This window comes from Alligator sinensis, unplaced genomic scaffold (assembly GCF_000455745.1).
Source record: "Alligator sinensis unplaced genomic scaffold, ASM45574v1 scaffold82_1, whole genome shotgun sequence".
NCBI lineage: Eukaryota > Metazoa > Chordata > Crocodylia > Alligatoridae > Alligator > Alligator sinensis.
The window spans coordinates 1,985,192-2,001,069 of NW_005841860.1; the positions used below are offsets into that span (position 1 = coordinate 1,985,192).

Below are 15,878 nucleotides of genomic sequence, written 5' to 3' on the forward strand. Positions count from 1 at the left end.
TTTTCCCTGTGACTTTCTGCTGCCTTTCTCTGCTTTCCCGCTGCCCCTGCTGCCTTTCAGTCTCTCCTGCTGCTTTTCCTGTGATTTTCTGTTGTCTGTCTCTCTGTTTTCAGGCTTTCCCCACATCTTCTGTAGTCATCCCCCCGCCCAGCTTCCCAGCTCCTTGTAGCTATCCTGCAGTTTTCTCCAGCAGCTGGAGCCTTTCTCGAGCTCCCAGCACCTACTGCCGCTCCCTGCAGCTTTTCTAGCTGCCCCCAGAGCCATCCTCTGGCTCTCTACACCCAGAGCCCCTCTTTAACACCTGCACTTTCCCTTAGTCCCATTTTCCCTCGCTCCACCTACCTTTTCAGCTCCCCCATAGCTCTGGCTCCAATCCCAGCCTCATTGCTCCCCTGTTCTGCAGGCTTTGGGCGTTGTCTTTTAATCAATTAAGATCAATTAACCTAAAGTTACCCCCGAGCCTCAGTTCTTCAGCCCAGGCCCCTCTAGTCTACCGGTTCTAATCCCGGTCCTGGCAACTTTCACTCCATCAACTTTCACTCCCTACACTTCTACTTTCTTACCTTAACCTTTCCCCAGGTATCCCAAGTACAACAAGCACATACATACATACATACACACACATCACAACACCCAATTTAGGAACTCACCTGTGTGTATGTGTAGGTGGGTGGTATGTGTGTGAATTAGTGAATACACATATATATATATACATATATAGATATCAGAGTGTGTGTGTGGTATATGAATTAGTAATCCACGTATGTGTACTGGATGTGCAGGTGTTGGTAACTGATTCTGTCTAAATTTGGTGTGAGTAGCATGTATGGGCTTAAATTGGTTATTTTGAACGTGTGTGTATCTGAGTTGCTAGTGTGAGTGTGTATGCCTAGTATGGGTGTATGCACCTAGTGAGTGTATGTGTGCTTAATTGATTTTTATGTGTGCATTTGCAATTGTACACTATACCCTCCTGTCTAAAAACGCAATATTGAGATCCTGAGCATTGGCCTGACCCCTCAGGGCAACAATTTCAAATACAACATCCTAATTTGACAGAGAAGCAGTTTCTTCAGGTTCTGTTTTTCTTTTTCTTTATCCAGGCTCTAAAAAAACCTTATTATTATGAGTAAGACAGGGTTTAGTCTACGTGTTCCCATCTAATATGAGGTAAGATGAAAAGAGTATAATCAAGTTTAAATCCATTGGCATAGATGAAGCTGTGTGTCCAAAGTAAGGCATGCATTTTTCCACTCCAAGGCAACAAGTCCAGTTCTCTGTAACTTGGAGCCAGATATTAGCCCTTTTTTCAGAAATGACACAAATAGTCCTGGCTATATCCATAGTTCAGCTACAAACCAGGTGCTGACCAGTGTCATCAATGATGGAGAATCCTGCTCCTGGAGACCAGGCTTACAAGAAGAATTTGCTCACCTGCACGTACAGGCACACTTCAGACTATATTTTGGGTGCCAGCTCTTTAAGTGGCCCTGAAGGTACACACTGTGCCAATGACTTGACAGATTTTGAGTTCTGAAGATCCATTCTAGCATGACATTTGGTTGAAAATGCTAAAAAAATTACCTTAGATGTATTCAGGACATGTGCTAGCACAGCCAAGGTAATCACAAATTCCATTAACAAAAAACACAAGAAAATACAGTATTTATTCACATTCTTTCATAGTTATTTTAAAGTTTTAAAAAATCCCAAGGTTGTCATGTATAGTAACCGGACATAGTAGGAGTCAACTAAGAAACACTTAAGAATTACCAACTTTCAGGTTGTTTCTTTTAGTAAACTGAATTCATTCATATTATCTAACAGACTTTGCTAACATATTCCTCCTATGAATTAACTGCATAAAGTGAACCTGATAAATGCAGTATATATCCTTAACATCTGTTTGATTGAAACAAAAAGTTTAATTTCTTAAGCAAAATCAACCTAAGGCTCTATTTATAATAAAGAATATTTAAAGTATGCTGTTATGTTTCTCTCTTCCAGAATATTTTCCAGGAGATGCTTAACGGACAGTAATGTGTGCATGTGTGAGTGTGGATGTGCACGTAGAAATGTGCATGCACACATGTGCACACATGCACACCTTTTCTCTCTCTCTCTCTCTCTCTCTGATGGATGGATGATGCGGAAAAAACTGCAGTATTGCTGTCCTTAAAGAGAAGATGCTGATGCTGAAGTAGACTAACTATGTAATAAATGGGACTCTGGCCAAAGGAAATGAGCTGTGAAAATGGCAAAGCCATACTAGGCCGAATACTTCAAAAGTACTTTATCACAAAAATCCTAAGCATGTAATGGGTAATCCTAACTAACCAGTACTACTACACAGGCATTCATTCATGTGTTCTAGACTGTATGTGTGGATGATACATTGCTGTATGCATTTTTCAAAATAAGGATGCATGCAGCCCTTAGGAAGGAATCCTTCCTGACAACCATACAGAACTTCATAGTGAAATGTAAGGTTACTTTAGGGAAGACACCTTTTTTTTTTTACTTTGTTGAATACATTTTTAAAAAGGAAAGTCTTTCACTCTGCCTGCCCAATTCAAGAGAGACTCCTCACAGAATCTGTTAGTGCATCTACGAAAATCTTGTCCACAATATTTTACTAAGGAAGCAGGGTCATTAGAGTGGTTAAACCATATCTTTCATAGATCTTTCTTCTATCAGCAAGCACAAGGCTATATGGATGCCAATTACATCTGTCTCAAACACCCACTATTACTGGCCTACCTGGTATGCAAACACACACCAATGCTGAATCACTGGAAACTAACATGTAGAAGTGTAACTGGCTTTACACTACACAGTGAATAATGCTTTTCCCCTTTGTAAGATATAGTTTCTGGGCATGAAGTATACATGAAGTATATGTTGTTTTAAATATTTTATTTTTGTCAACACACCTCTCAGGTTCCTGAATTTCCAGCTCTTGTGGAGGAAAGGGACATCATCAGCCTGCCCTAGTTTTGAACCATCTCAGTTTATGTGTACAACAGAGTTACTGTGACTTGTCAAAAAAAGCATTAGAACTGGATGGAATTACGTAGAATTGAATTAGTGACAGGTGTCAGCTCTTTCACCTTTGATGGTACATAGGTCTCTCTCTACCTCAAGCTAGTTTTCTACTTCACTAATACACTCACAAAAATGGGATGGAAGAGAACAGAGAATTGATTGCTAGGAGACATCCATAGGTAGCAGCCTGCAATTCCCTTTTTTAAAATAGGATTGTTTTAACTAGATTATCATGCCTGTGCCTTAAAACAAAAATAAAAACAAAAACCCAACCTCTTAAATTATTAAACTTCTAAATTCAGACTTGTATCACCAATGGGAATGCAATCATCAAAGTCATTGGCAATGAATCAAAAGAGATGAGATCCATAAATGATTTGCTGTATTTCACTCTGAAATGCTGCTCACGCAAACACTCAAAATGGATTTGTATGCTAAGCAGGCTTGGCAAGCAGCGTTCTGTTTCCTTGCATCCCATGACAGCAGTATTTTTTAGTTAATTATTTTTTTTTATTAGTGTTCATGGGAAAACACTTACAAGCCAAATAAAAGTCAACAAATCTTGAAGTGAGATGAATAGAGACTGGATGGCTTCTGGCATGGATAAAAGGATATTACAGTAGACTATTTTACCTACAGGCAACTGACTTGAATAAAGTTCAGTTTTCTAGCAACTGAAAGCCCAATTCTGCAAAGCAGCTTAAATACTAGTCCAATTCGAGGCAGGAGAAATTAATGCCACTGACTCCAGGGGGACAGTGCACATGTAGAAATTGGCACATACTGAAGCATCTTGCTGAAACAGAACATTTTAAATTCATGATGCTGGTGGGTTTCTGTGAAATGATTTAGTGGGTCCAGCCTACATCCCAACAACAGATATCCCTGTATTAAAAATTAAGATTACCTGGCATCTCTTTAGGCTGTCTGACAACGAGGCTCTCCAACCACCCATAAGGGAAGTTTCACAAATTTCCATGGTCGAATCAACCTCACAAAGCTCTCTTTCCCACTCACCCTGGGTAAGTAATTTCATTTTACTGGATAAGTAAAATATTGGCTTCTTCTGCCCTGATTAATACCAATTATCATAACTGGTGCAAGTGAGCCATCTTCAATATTTTTTTTCCTCAGGCAAGGTGAAATACCAATATCTTCTACAAAGGCAAACTAAATCAGAGACAAACATCTTACTGACAATAAGTGGAGCAACAGTGGAGCCCTTTGTGCCTACCATCTACTGCCTAATCCTAACCATAGCTTTTGGAAAGCAAATATTCCATCTTGCAGCAGTTGCTAGCTAATGTATCCGCCTAGTTGTATAAACTGTAATCCTTCTTCCTCTCTCCTTCCAAAGCCCCATTTCCCCAAGTGGTGATATGGAAACAGATCACATGGGCTAGGGACAGACATTCAAAAAGCCTGAGCTTGAATCAATTCAGTCTTTTCAGGTTAGTCTAACCTGGCTAGGCTAGATCAATTTTCAACTCAGACAGGCATCCCAGAAATGCAGGGACATGCCTGCAGCGGCTCAGGAGTTGGCCAATGAAATAGCTTTACCAGATTCCTCTGAAAGCGGTGACACAGTTGGGTTTCCTTGCACAAGGGAGGTATAGAACAGACAAAAGGGAAGGCCCAGCAGCTCTGGACTCAAGTCAACTCTAGCTGCTTACCAAAGTGTCTGACTGCCACTATCCATCCCCACAAGGGGAAGGAATCAATTCTGTCAGATCACTGATTACCCAACGATGGCTGCCCCATCAGATGTTGATCTGGTTTCCAGGGAGATATCATTCCTAATGCAGAAGAGAACTTCAGCTTCAGTAATTTATTCAAAAAGTTTGGCATAGGTGACCCTTGAGAGTAAAACACAGAAGAAAGACTAGGAAATAAATCAGGTGCATGTTAAACACCAGTTATGCTCAGTCATTTGCTTTCACTGAATCCTATCTCCCTATCTGTCTGCTGTCTATTTAGAGGTTCAGGCAAAGCATGCCTCTCCACTTATTTGTATAGTGCATAGTGCTTTGGATGCTATACAAATTCAGCCATTTTGAAATTGTTTTATGTGCACTGAACATCTGTTCTGTTACAGGTTTAAACCAGTTTCTGATGACTTAATCTGGTTTCTGTATAATGTCGGTTCTAGCCATAGTGCCACAGTCATTATTGCATCTAAGGCCAGATCCTGATGTAGTGGTCCAGTTTCCATTATCAGTCACATTGATAGAAATAGGGAGTCATGCTGTTGAATGGAAACACATTTTCTAGGTCTCAGAGAGTAAAATGATCCTGGGACTATAAAGTTCAATTTTCTTGCATCAGCCTAAAATCATACATCAACAAGTGATCTGTTTTCAAATAAGCTTTCTGGCTGAGATTTTGATAAGCTTAAACCAGAGTGAATTTACAGCTGTTTAGAATTCTTAGGGTTAATCTTGTAGTTTAACTACAGCATTGTGGCTGCCAATGTGCAATAAATAGAATGTGCCCTGGTTTAAATCTCACACATTTGTTCAGTGTGAACATGTAAAGTTAGAGGAACTGTGCTTATAAAAAACAAGAAAAAAAGAAGAATACTTAAGTATTTGACACATCTACATATTTAATTTTGTTGGTAGTTTTCCCCTGTGTACCTTCTGAATAAAATTTTCCTAATACTAATCAGGATACTAATTTAGTCAAATAAGGTTCCCCTCCTCAATTACTATGCTAGATTTTATCTCAGATACACTCTGAATGATCACAGAACTCACAAAAAAACCACCATCTCCTATATCTAATATACAACTGCCCCTCAAACTTTATGTTCAATTGTGACAGAATTGTTGTGGTTTTATCAGTTTATCAAATGGTTTGGATTTTTTCCTAGACTGGTATTTTCTTCTGGCTTCTTCCAAAAGTAAATTGTGTCCTGCACAAAGGGCTTAATCTTTCCAAATGCCAGAAAATGACTGTTAGTTCTCACACCCTTCCATACCTGGTGGTTACCACATTGCTTGCCTCGCACTATAAAGAGGTGGAAGAAGTAAAAGGATCCAAGTATTAGGAGCACTAACCTTATTCCTTGGCTATCAAATATTAATGTGTGTTGTATCTTCCAACTAGACAATTTAATTAAAAAACTGACAGCCTTACTTTAAAAATGAAAGTAAACTGAGTGAGAGACATCTTGAAAAGGAGAAAAGTCTATGCATTGTGCCTTATATTAAACATATGAAGTGAGACCTACCTAAATGTACCCAGCTGGAGCTAGTTCAAGCCTTAAAGACTGCGGCTGTTCTTAGGAAAAACTCTTTACCAGGCAAATCAGATAAGGAGAGTACATTCCTAAGAAGGTAGGGAAGGAACTGAAAATTTCCCTTAAAAAGTTTTAATTCATTCTGCTTGACTGAATATTTTAAGGTCACTAGACAGCGCTTGGTTGTGACTAGAACTTGCTTAGAAATATTGACATGTTTTATTTATAACAAAATCTTGTTTTGGAAAAGTGGCTTTTCCCCTAGAATCAATGGAATAAAATACAAGGGATAGGAAAATCAAATAGTCTCCTCAGTACTGGCACCACATGAGGGTGAAACAAGGAATTAACTTTTTTTCTGTGTTTTTTATTCTAAATTTGTAAGGAAAATTTAATCATAGAATTAGCAGTAAAGCTGCTGATTTGACTATTGCCTGGATTTAACTTGCATAAACTATATTGGTTTAAGGGCTGAAATATGTTTAGCATTTAAAAAAAATGTTGTGGTAATCTCAAAATCCTCATAGCAGGCCTGCCTAACCCGAGGACAATTAGGAACTGCAGAAGAGGGCATAGAAAAAAACCCTCCTTGGTGGGGATTTGCAGAGCTTCATATATAAATGAATAATCCTGCCTCTGCTTTTTACAGTTCCTTAATCTAGTTCCATCGCTCTTGCCAGATGGATTCATAGAAGTGGCCAGAGCAAACCTCTCCTTCCCATTAGCTCCTGACTAAAAGAGATTTTTCACAGTTGGTCCAAAAACCTGGGAACAAATCCTGACCCCACTGTAGTTAATGGGAGTTTTGCCCACTGGCCCAATCTGCTCCAGGTCTGAAAACTCCATATGTTGAAAGCCCAGAGCATTTAGGCTATGGACCCTTTAAAAACCGTCCCTCAATAGTTGAATGTCAATTAGCCTGAGGAGAACCGTCCCCGTTCTTGTAAAGAAAGGAACGCTTACGGCATTTCAGAAAGTTCCACGTCATCCCAGGGGATTCATTGCAGTGTACCATGGTTGTGCCAGAGAGAAATTTTTCCTCCTGGGAGGAAAGTGGGAATGTCCTAAACAGCCAGTGAAATGGGGCTATCCCTATTCCATTCTTTTCTTAATGGGTCCTGTATGATGAACGGACTATGTAATATCTGAGAGAGAGAAATCCCTGAGTTCTGTGCCAGCCAGGTGTGGCAGACGATAAATGCCATGGCACCGTCATCTGAATTAAAATGGAAGTTTCTTAGGGAGTTAAAGTGATGAATAATAGCCCCACCTGGGTTATTTATTTTATGCTCTTTCCATAGTTTCCACATCTAAAGGGTTAGATTAGATGACCTCCTGAGGTCCCTTCCAACCCTAGTTTTCTATGCTTTTCTAATATCTCTCAGTGTCACCTTCAGCATGGGGATTATTATAGGGGGCACTAGTCATCTAAAACCCTGGAATTATTTGCACAATGTTAAAGATTGTGGGAAAAGTAGATTAATTGGGTATATCTGCTAAAATGTTCAGTGTTAGTCTGAAATCACATAGAGGGCAGGGCAGAGGGGCACCTTAGAGACTAATTCAGAGGCATAAACTTTCAAAGCAACAGCTTGATTAGTCAGATGCTATGAAATAAGTCCACAGGTAACTAAGATAAGGTCAAGTCACTCAGAGCTATTATTTTAGACTTGGTAAATTCAGCTGGAAAATAAAGTATTAAATCCATTTACATGATGTTCGTTTTATAATGTATTTCATTTTCGAATGTGAGAGCTATATGTATTTTAAAAACTGGAATTAAATTTTCGGGCACACTTTTTGTGACTAATTTGAAAGCCACAGAAAACGTAGTGCCCTATGATGGAAAACTACCTGAGCTACTACTATCTTCCAATTTTTTAAGTTGGATTATTTTTTTAAAACAAAAGAAAATAAACTGATGTTTTAATAACTTGTGAAATTTCAGGAAAAAAATATATAATGGAAAATCAAGTGAAACAGAAACTAGACAAAACAAAAAAACAAAGTGTAAAAAAGAGCTTAAGGATCTGTGAAGTATAATGAGTACACTAAGGATGTAAAAACCCCCCACACCATTGGTATACTACTGCATAAACTTTTGTAAGTTTTGATTGCATACACAGAAAGCAAACTTGCAAACTTCAGGTGTGAGAAACAATTTTAAGATCACAGACCTTTCCTCAAAATTCAAACTGAGGTTTGGTTTTCTGTGTTTTTTTTGCAGTTTCTGGATGAACATAATACTTCAAAGGCTGGTTTTGTGTACAGTGATAGTCGCATGTATGATGATGCAATGTGTTTACATTGCATATTAATAGCTTTATAGTTCAAAAGAATCATATGTAACTCCTGAAAATTGCCACAGCTCACAAATTTTGTTTTGACTTTTTTGCCTTCACTACAGTAATTCAAATGGAATAAAAAACATAAAACAAAGGTCCAGGGTTTCACATCCGTGTGAATATGATAGCAATAATGTTTCACAGAGCTTGTGGGCTAAGCTGCTGGCATCACAGTAGGAAGACAAATTAATTGGGTGTTACAGTGAGGCATGTCATATCCGAGAGTCTACATTATTATGAAAGATGAATGCCTCTATTGGAATCGGGAGTGATGGGCGTGCAATTTGGCATTTCCAGCTTTTAATGCTCTCAATTTTAAAACTACCCAAGTTATATGAAATGAAATAGCATGGGACTAGAAGAGAAATACCAGCATTTTTTCCCCAAGTAACAAAAGCATACAGTGGCACAGATTGTAAATGACCCACCTCTCAGTACAGTGGGTAATAAAAACAGTATTACCGAAATAAGACTTGACTCTGAAGCTCTTGTTCACACTGGGCACCTGTAGATATGCGGAGACTCGGCTAATCAATTAATTAGCACGCTCTAGCAGCCTCCGTGTCTCGTATATTCAGCACCTCTACACTTCAAAATAACAGTGATGGAGCTTTAGCTAAAGTGCCCCCACAACTATTTTGAAGCATGGGACACTGAATACATGAAACACTGTGGGTACTTTATTTAGAATGGCTCTTGGAGTTGCTCTAATTAAAGCGCCCCCACCCCTCACCCCTGGAGCATGTGTAAAGTTGCCCACAATGACTTATGTGAACTACTTGTGTGAGAGACAGCTCCAGGACTGGGCTCAGAATTAATTTTTAAATGCTTAATAAGTTGCCAATAAATAAGCAAAGAGAGGTAGTTACCTATGTTAGTTTAAGAAAGGCAGAAGGCAGGGCAGGCTAGAACACTAGGGTGCCTAGACATGTGCTTGAATGCGTCCTAATTGATCCTTGTTCTAATTAATTTAATTAGTTGAGTCTCTTCTGCATTCTAATTGGAACACTAGCATTGCTGCAGCATCACATATATAAGCCCCTGTGGGCGTGTACACATGAGCGTGGATGTTAGGTTCCCTGGGGACAAGTAGAGGCGGTGCACCTTGTGCCACTGCTTCTTGTCCCTGGGGAACACCCGTGCCACATGCGCTTTAGTGCATGGCAAGTTGCCCTGGGTGGCACAGGAGAGACTGGGGCCAGCACTGTGCTGGCCCCAGCAGCTATACTTGTCATCCTGAGAGCCTCCTGGAGCTGCAGCCATGGTGATCCTGCTGGGCGGAGCCTGGCCGGCAACCACAGTGTGGCTCTGAGCAGCCCAGGGGTCAAAAACACGTGGAAAAAAATTGGAGCAGTGCATGCTCGGACAGCATGCCTTTGCAAGGCAGAGAACACTGCGCTGTGCGATATGTTGTGCTGCAAGCATGTTTGAAGTGCCACATACCACACAACCGCACTCGTCTAGATGCACCCTGTGGTTTTAAAAATGGCCACTGGAGCACTTTAACTACAGCTCATTGAATGAGCTTTAGTTAAAGTGTCCCACAGCCATTTTTAAATGTGCAGGGGCTTAATGCATGTGATGCTGCAGCATTTTAATTAGAGCAGCTCTCTGGAAACTAATTTAATTAAAATGCTCCCTCCTACCATTGAGCAAGTGTATAGGCACCCTTATAAACTAAGTCATAAATAAGGGGTATAAGAGTATCATGACTTTTCTTTACTAAGATAATACTACATCCTCCGTAAAGAAGAAAATCAAATCAAAACTCTTTCCTGGTTGAAATCCTTATGGGAAAATAAGCAAGGGGAAGAAAAGTATAAAGAGAAATTATTCATATGATGCATGGAAAAACAAAACAACCCCCCCCCCCCCCCCCTTCAAAGATCTGGCAACCACTGTTACAATACGCATGGCTGGTTACCAGTAAGTATAGTATCTAGACAATGATTTCATTATAGCTTTTTTTATATATCTATTTATTTAAGTCTTTCAAATGTCAGTCCATCACAAAACAAACAAGCAAGCAACCGCCCCAAACACTCTAGAATATTAACAAAAAACACTACACCACACTTGCATAGCACATTACCTAGCATTAAACTTTCCACAGTGTAAGCACACAGTGATCAAGGGTCTACATGGAAATATTCAAAACAACTGTTTAAAAAGAAGAAAACGGACATAAAAATATTTTCCTAACATACAATTCATCCTTATTGCAAATATTTATGCAACTCATAGCAACAGGTGGAAGGTGCCAGAATTGTCCTATTAAGGAAACCAAGGAACTCAAAGCAAAGGGGAAAATGGAAAGTTGAAGATAAGGAAGTAGAAAATTGGCTTCTCTAATAACAAGCTGATGATCCCAAAGAAAAAGATGGCATGTTTTCCATAATGATCCATGTTTGTAATCAAATGGACATAAATGATTAGAATAACAGGTTCAGCCTGGAAGTGCAGTATATCTCCTTCCTTTAAGGAATTCAATCTACCCTTCCTAGAAAGACTCACAGGTCATCTCAAATGTGCTCCATAGGACACACGGGATACAGAGAGTATGTGTATCTAGTCACAGATAGGAAGAAGCACTGGTGACCTTTGGAGTAGAGTGGGAGCATTTAAAAGGCAGTACAACAAACCTTTTAAACTCCCCAGGGGGTTCTATACATTGTCAGTTCTTGTAAAGACCAAAGCTTTCTGGTATTTTTCTCCCAGACATTCTCCTGCATCCTGCTCACTGCTATCTTGCACAATGCTGAGAGAGAAGGGGGTGGTTGGGAAGCATGAATCCAGCAGCACTTTCAGATGTACTTACAGAGATCTGTAATTTTAATTTTAAACTACCCATTTATAAAATGTTCATCAGGACTTTACCAGCAGACGTGCAAATAATTCCTAGGCACCCAGCATTCTAAGATACATTAAGTGGCTAGTGGGATCTTTTCTCTTTAGTCACATAAAATGTAATGCCCTTCAGCAAAACAGGTCTGCAACAGTTATGAAATGTAAAAGGGGAAGTCCTTGCTGCTCTGGACAGCATCCGTCCTTTCTGAATGCACCATGCTTCTACATTAGCATCTATGTAGACTTCTCTGAGGAAAAGGCAAACCTACATCCTATTAGCTGATACAAAAAAAAATCAAAAGGAATAACGGTATACTGATGTTTTAAAAAAACGAAAAGGTAATTTTTGAGGACCGTTAGCCTCTTACATAAGTCCAGGGGTGATGAATGAATGCTGAAGAAATACCTGAGAGAGAAGGTGGTCATGAGAAACACTCAATACCTGGGAAGAAGAAGAAACTGGAATCTCAGGTCATTTTTCTTTAAGGGCCCAGGACCAGGAGCATTGTAGAGCTGCAGGATGCAGGGAAGGAGGGAGGGAATGGAAGGGGAGCATTTAGAATACTTTGGAGTTAATCAAAAGGAAGTTGCAAACACTGTCTGAGAACTGTTAGGAAGGAAAGATAGGTGATCACCCTAACTTTCCTGAGGAAATCTATTGGCCAGGGCTGGAGACAAAGACCTCTGAAGAAGTGCTGTGAAAACCCCAGACTAGAGGGGAAAGCTCACAGAATACAGAGGCCAAGGTTAGAAGACAAATGCAAGAAGCAAGGATTAAGAAACCTCATATTTAAAAGGGAAACTTTTAGGGGACACATTATTAACTCCAGGCCAAGTGAGGGGAGAAATATTGTTTTAAAGACTCTGGGTGTATATTTAGAGGGAAGTTGAGGCAGGGTACCTGTAGGGCCATCCTGAATTCCAAGGGGGAGTCGTAGGGACATAGGAATATCAAGCAGAGCTACCATCCATGTCCCTACAGGAAGTGGCTACAGATCACAGCTGGTACCCAGAATCCAGTCCCAGAATCTCCAGCCAGCATGGGTATTATAGGGTATTTCTCTCATACTAGGATTCACATATTTCCAGTGGGGTGCGATTTCCTAGTGCCATAAACAAAACATGCCATATGTCAAAATTAGAACACCAAGCTGCTTTCAGAATCAGAATCAGAATCAGCTAACCTACAAAAACTTGCTTCCTTTAAGGCATCCCAAAATGCTTAGAGGTGTCTATGAATATGCCAACATTTTTAGCTCACATACCTGATCAGTACATTAGTAATATTCAAATATTTCTTTTTCAACTGTGTCTTCCTGCAATGACATATTAGCAGCAGTCAATTATCAGCTCTTACTTTCTCCCAGAACCACTTACGCTGTTTAGAAAGATGACAATTCACTGAGGAAGAAGGGAAAAGAATACCATGGAAAAGCCTGCATTTCCCCCTACCCCTCTTCTCTGCATCCCTAACCACAGACCAGCTCTCTTCAGACCTATCCAATTAATTTCTTCTTTGGACATGACACACTGCCAATTACAATAACAACAACAAATACTGATCTTAGAACATGTTGTCTCTTCAAAGTGTCTCAAAAACACAAAACCAATTAATTTTCATAACAAACTTGTGAAGTATATAAATGCATTCTCATCTATAGAGGGAGAAACTGATACCAACAAGAGTTTATGAAATCTGCCCAAAGTGTTAGAGCAAAACACTGCAACAACCGAAGATAGAATTTAGGAGACTGACAGACTTGGTAACAATTTGTCAGGACAGAAATACCTCTCAATTTTGTTACCTTTGGTCACTATACCCACATTCATAATTAGGAAAAGATGCACCAAGTAGATTAGTTTAGATATTTGGGTTGCATAATGTTACATGGGTTCCTCTATTGCTCTATTTCTTTTTTTCCATCTCTCTCCAGCATGAAAAAACATGCTTTACAAATTTATCACACCACAGCAATGGCATTTGGAACCCATAAGGCATTATAACATTCCTATGTTTAGGCATATGCATTACTTTGTACACTAATTAAATTGGATGTGATAATGAGAACACATTGACATCATTTAAGCAATTGGAAAAATAGGACATTTTACAAGAAGAAAAAAAAAACATCTGTAATGTGTTTTAGTTATGGGATTGGTCAAAACTATTTTAAAAAACCCAACACTTTTAGAGATTGTTCACGAATGACCTGATGCTTGGTTTCTGAATGATTTTCACATTTTAAAGGCTAGAACTTGAAAAGTCACCTTGCTGAAATGCCAACCAAGTTTTGTATAGATGGGGTTGGGGAAGACAATGGAAGTAGGATCAAATCAAGACAAATGTTTTGCCAGAACTTACCTTAGGCACCCAGTGGCATTACGCAGCACCTGTGATGAATGGAGCTGTATTTTATGATCATCCTGAAGTGGCGAGTTTTCCCATCCAGAGTGAGGGATGATCACTGCATTGGTCAACACTACAAGGGCATCCTGGATGATTGGCATTTTCAGTGCATCGCAAGAGGAGAGATTCCAGAGAACTCCTATGAGAAGTAAATAACTACCCATTAGCGCTTTGGGGATTAAGATAAGGCATTTTTAAAAAAAATTATGAGCAGTAATAAGAAAAATAATCAAACTGTTTCTGTCAAGGACTTAATAGTGTAAATAAAAGGGTCACTGACAACAGAAAACTACCCCACTAAGAAGGGATCATTTCCACTTTCCTTTACAAATAAAAGGAGTAGCCACAGCTGCCCTGAAGTCTCCTAGTGGTAAGCCTGTAAGCTAGGCAACAGATTGTCATTCAGGACCTCCTCCTCAAAGCTATTTTAGGTGTTTAACTCCTAGTGAAATCAGTGGGTGTTCAGAATTTAGATGCCTTTTAGGCTATAGGCCAACGGTTCTAAACTGGGGGTACATGTACCCCCAGGGGGTATGTGAAGCCTCATCAGGGGATACATGAGATATATTTCATACATTGTCTAACACAGGTCGAAGGGCCTAAAAAATTAATTTCCCATTGAAAGGGGGGTACATAAAATCTCACTCTGAGACCCAGGGGTACATCGACTGAAAAAGGTTCAGAACTGCTGATCTAGGCCCTCATCACTACTACTTTTTTAAAAGTCCAAAATAAAAGTCAATAGTAGAAAGCAGATTCCTGATTCAGAATAATCTGCCATACAATGATAACTACAGGGACTGAATAATACAGTTAATTGTTTTGAGGCTGTATTGTGCCTTGAATGGCCAGGCTAATGCTCTATCAAAAATGTCCTTTTAACAACTTATATAACTGTCTTGCAAAATTCTGCAACTAATTTATTATAAACTGATCAATTATCTTTTTCTAACTCCATTATCATTATGGAACAAGGCGTGTGAGTAGATGGTAAATGTTGATGACAATTATGCAAGGTTGGAATATAACTAGTTTTACTAATATATATAGTTCAATATAGTTTTATATGTTAATTAATAAAATTATGAAGCATTAAAATGCTTAATCACACCCTCACATGACAATTTTTTGGGAAGTGAAACTTTCTGCTAAGATTCATAAGTCACAAAAGACAAATTAGAAGAAAACTTCCTGGGCACAGTTATAATGATGACATAAACAGAAAGACTGTCTCTTGCATTTTAGCATATAAAGTTAATACAACTAGAAGCAAACCTTTTTATTTGCCTTACCTAAACACAGAAATAAAACGAGGCAGGAAAGAAAATCAGTTGCAGATTGTAAATTACTCATTTACAAAACTAACTATGATAAAAGACATGATGGTTTGTAAAGAAATAGTTACTATGGAGTTCCTTAATACTCTAAGACATGAAGGACCATTCCAGTAAATACAAATCAATAATGTATAGCAGTGTTTTTATAGATTATTTAAGCTTAATTTCTTCTACAGGTATTTTAATTCATGTATTCAGTTGCATATATTTGTTATTACTCAGTTGCATGTTGTTTAATATTGGTCATTTTGCTAACTGTATCAATAACATATAAACTGACTGAATTAATGCTTATATGCAACACGCATAATCACTCATCAGCTGTCAGTTAAAGAGCTAAAGAAATGAAAAAGCAGAAGAATGAATATCATCCTTATTTTGTCACCCAATACTGTATATACTTGAATATAAGACAGGTCTGCCCCCCACAATCAGTGTGGGGAAAAAAGGTCATTGTCTTGCATTTGTATACAAGGAAACCTCATTAAATACAGTCTATCATTAAACTGCAGCCAAAAGCAGCATGTACACAATCATAGAAGCCAACTATGACATTGATTAAATACAGCCAACACTGAATACAGGTTTAGATATATATAACCATATATAAAGAGAGAGAAATATATTTTTACAAAAAAATATATATATATGGGACA

At 38.8% G+C, this 15,878-nt stretch overlaps 1 protein-coding gene across 1 annotated transcript in view; it reads right to left on the reverse strand.

Annotated features, from left to right (window-relative positions):
* Positions 1–15,878, reverse strand: part of CTNND2 (catenin delta 2) — a 554,610-nt gene that overhangs the window by 198,019 nt on the left and 340,713 nt on the right. The window contains exon 10 of the mRNA XM_025215651.1: positions 13,841–14,024. Coding sequence (XP_025071436.1) covers positions 13,841–14,024 — 184 coding nt within the window. The remainder of the gene's footprint in view (positions 1–13,840; positions 14,025–15,878) is intronic.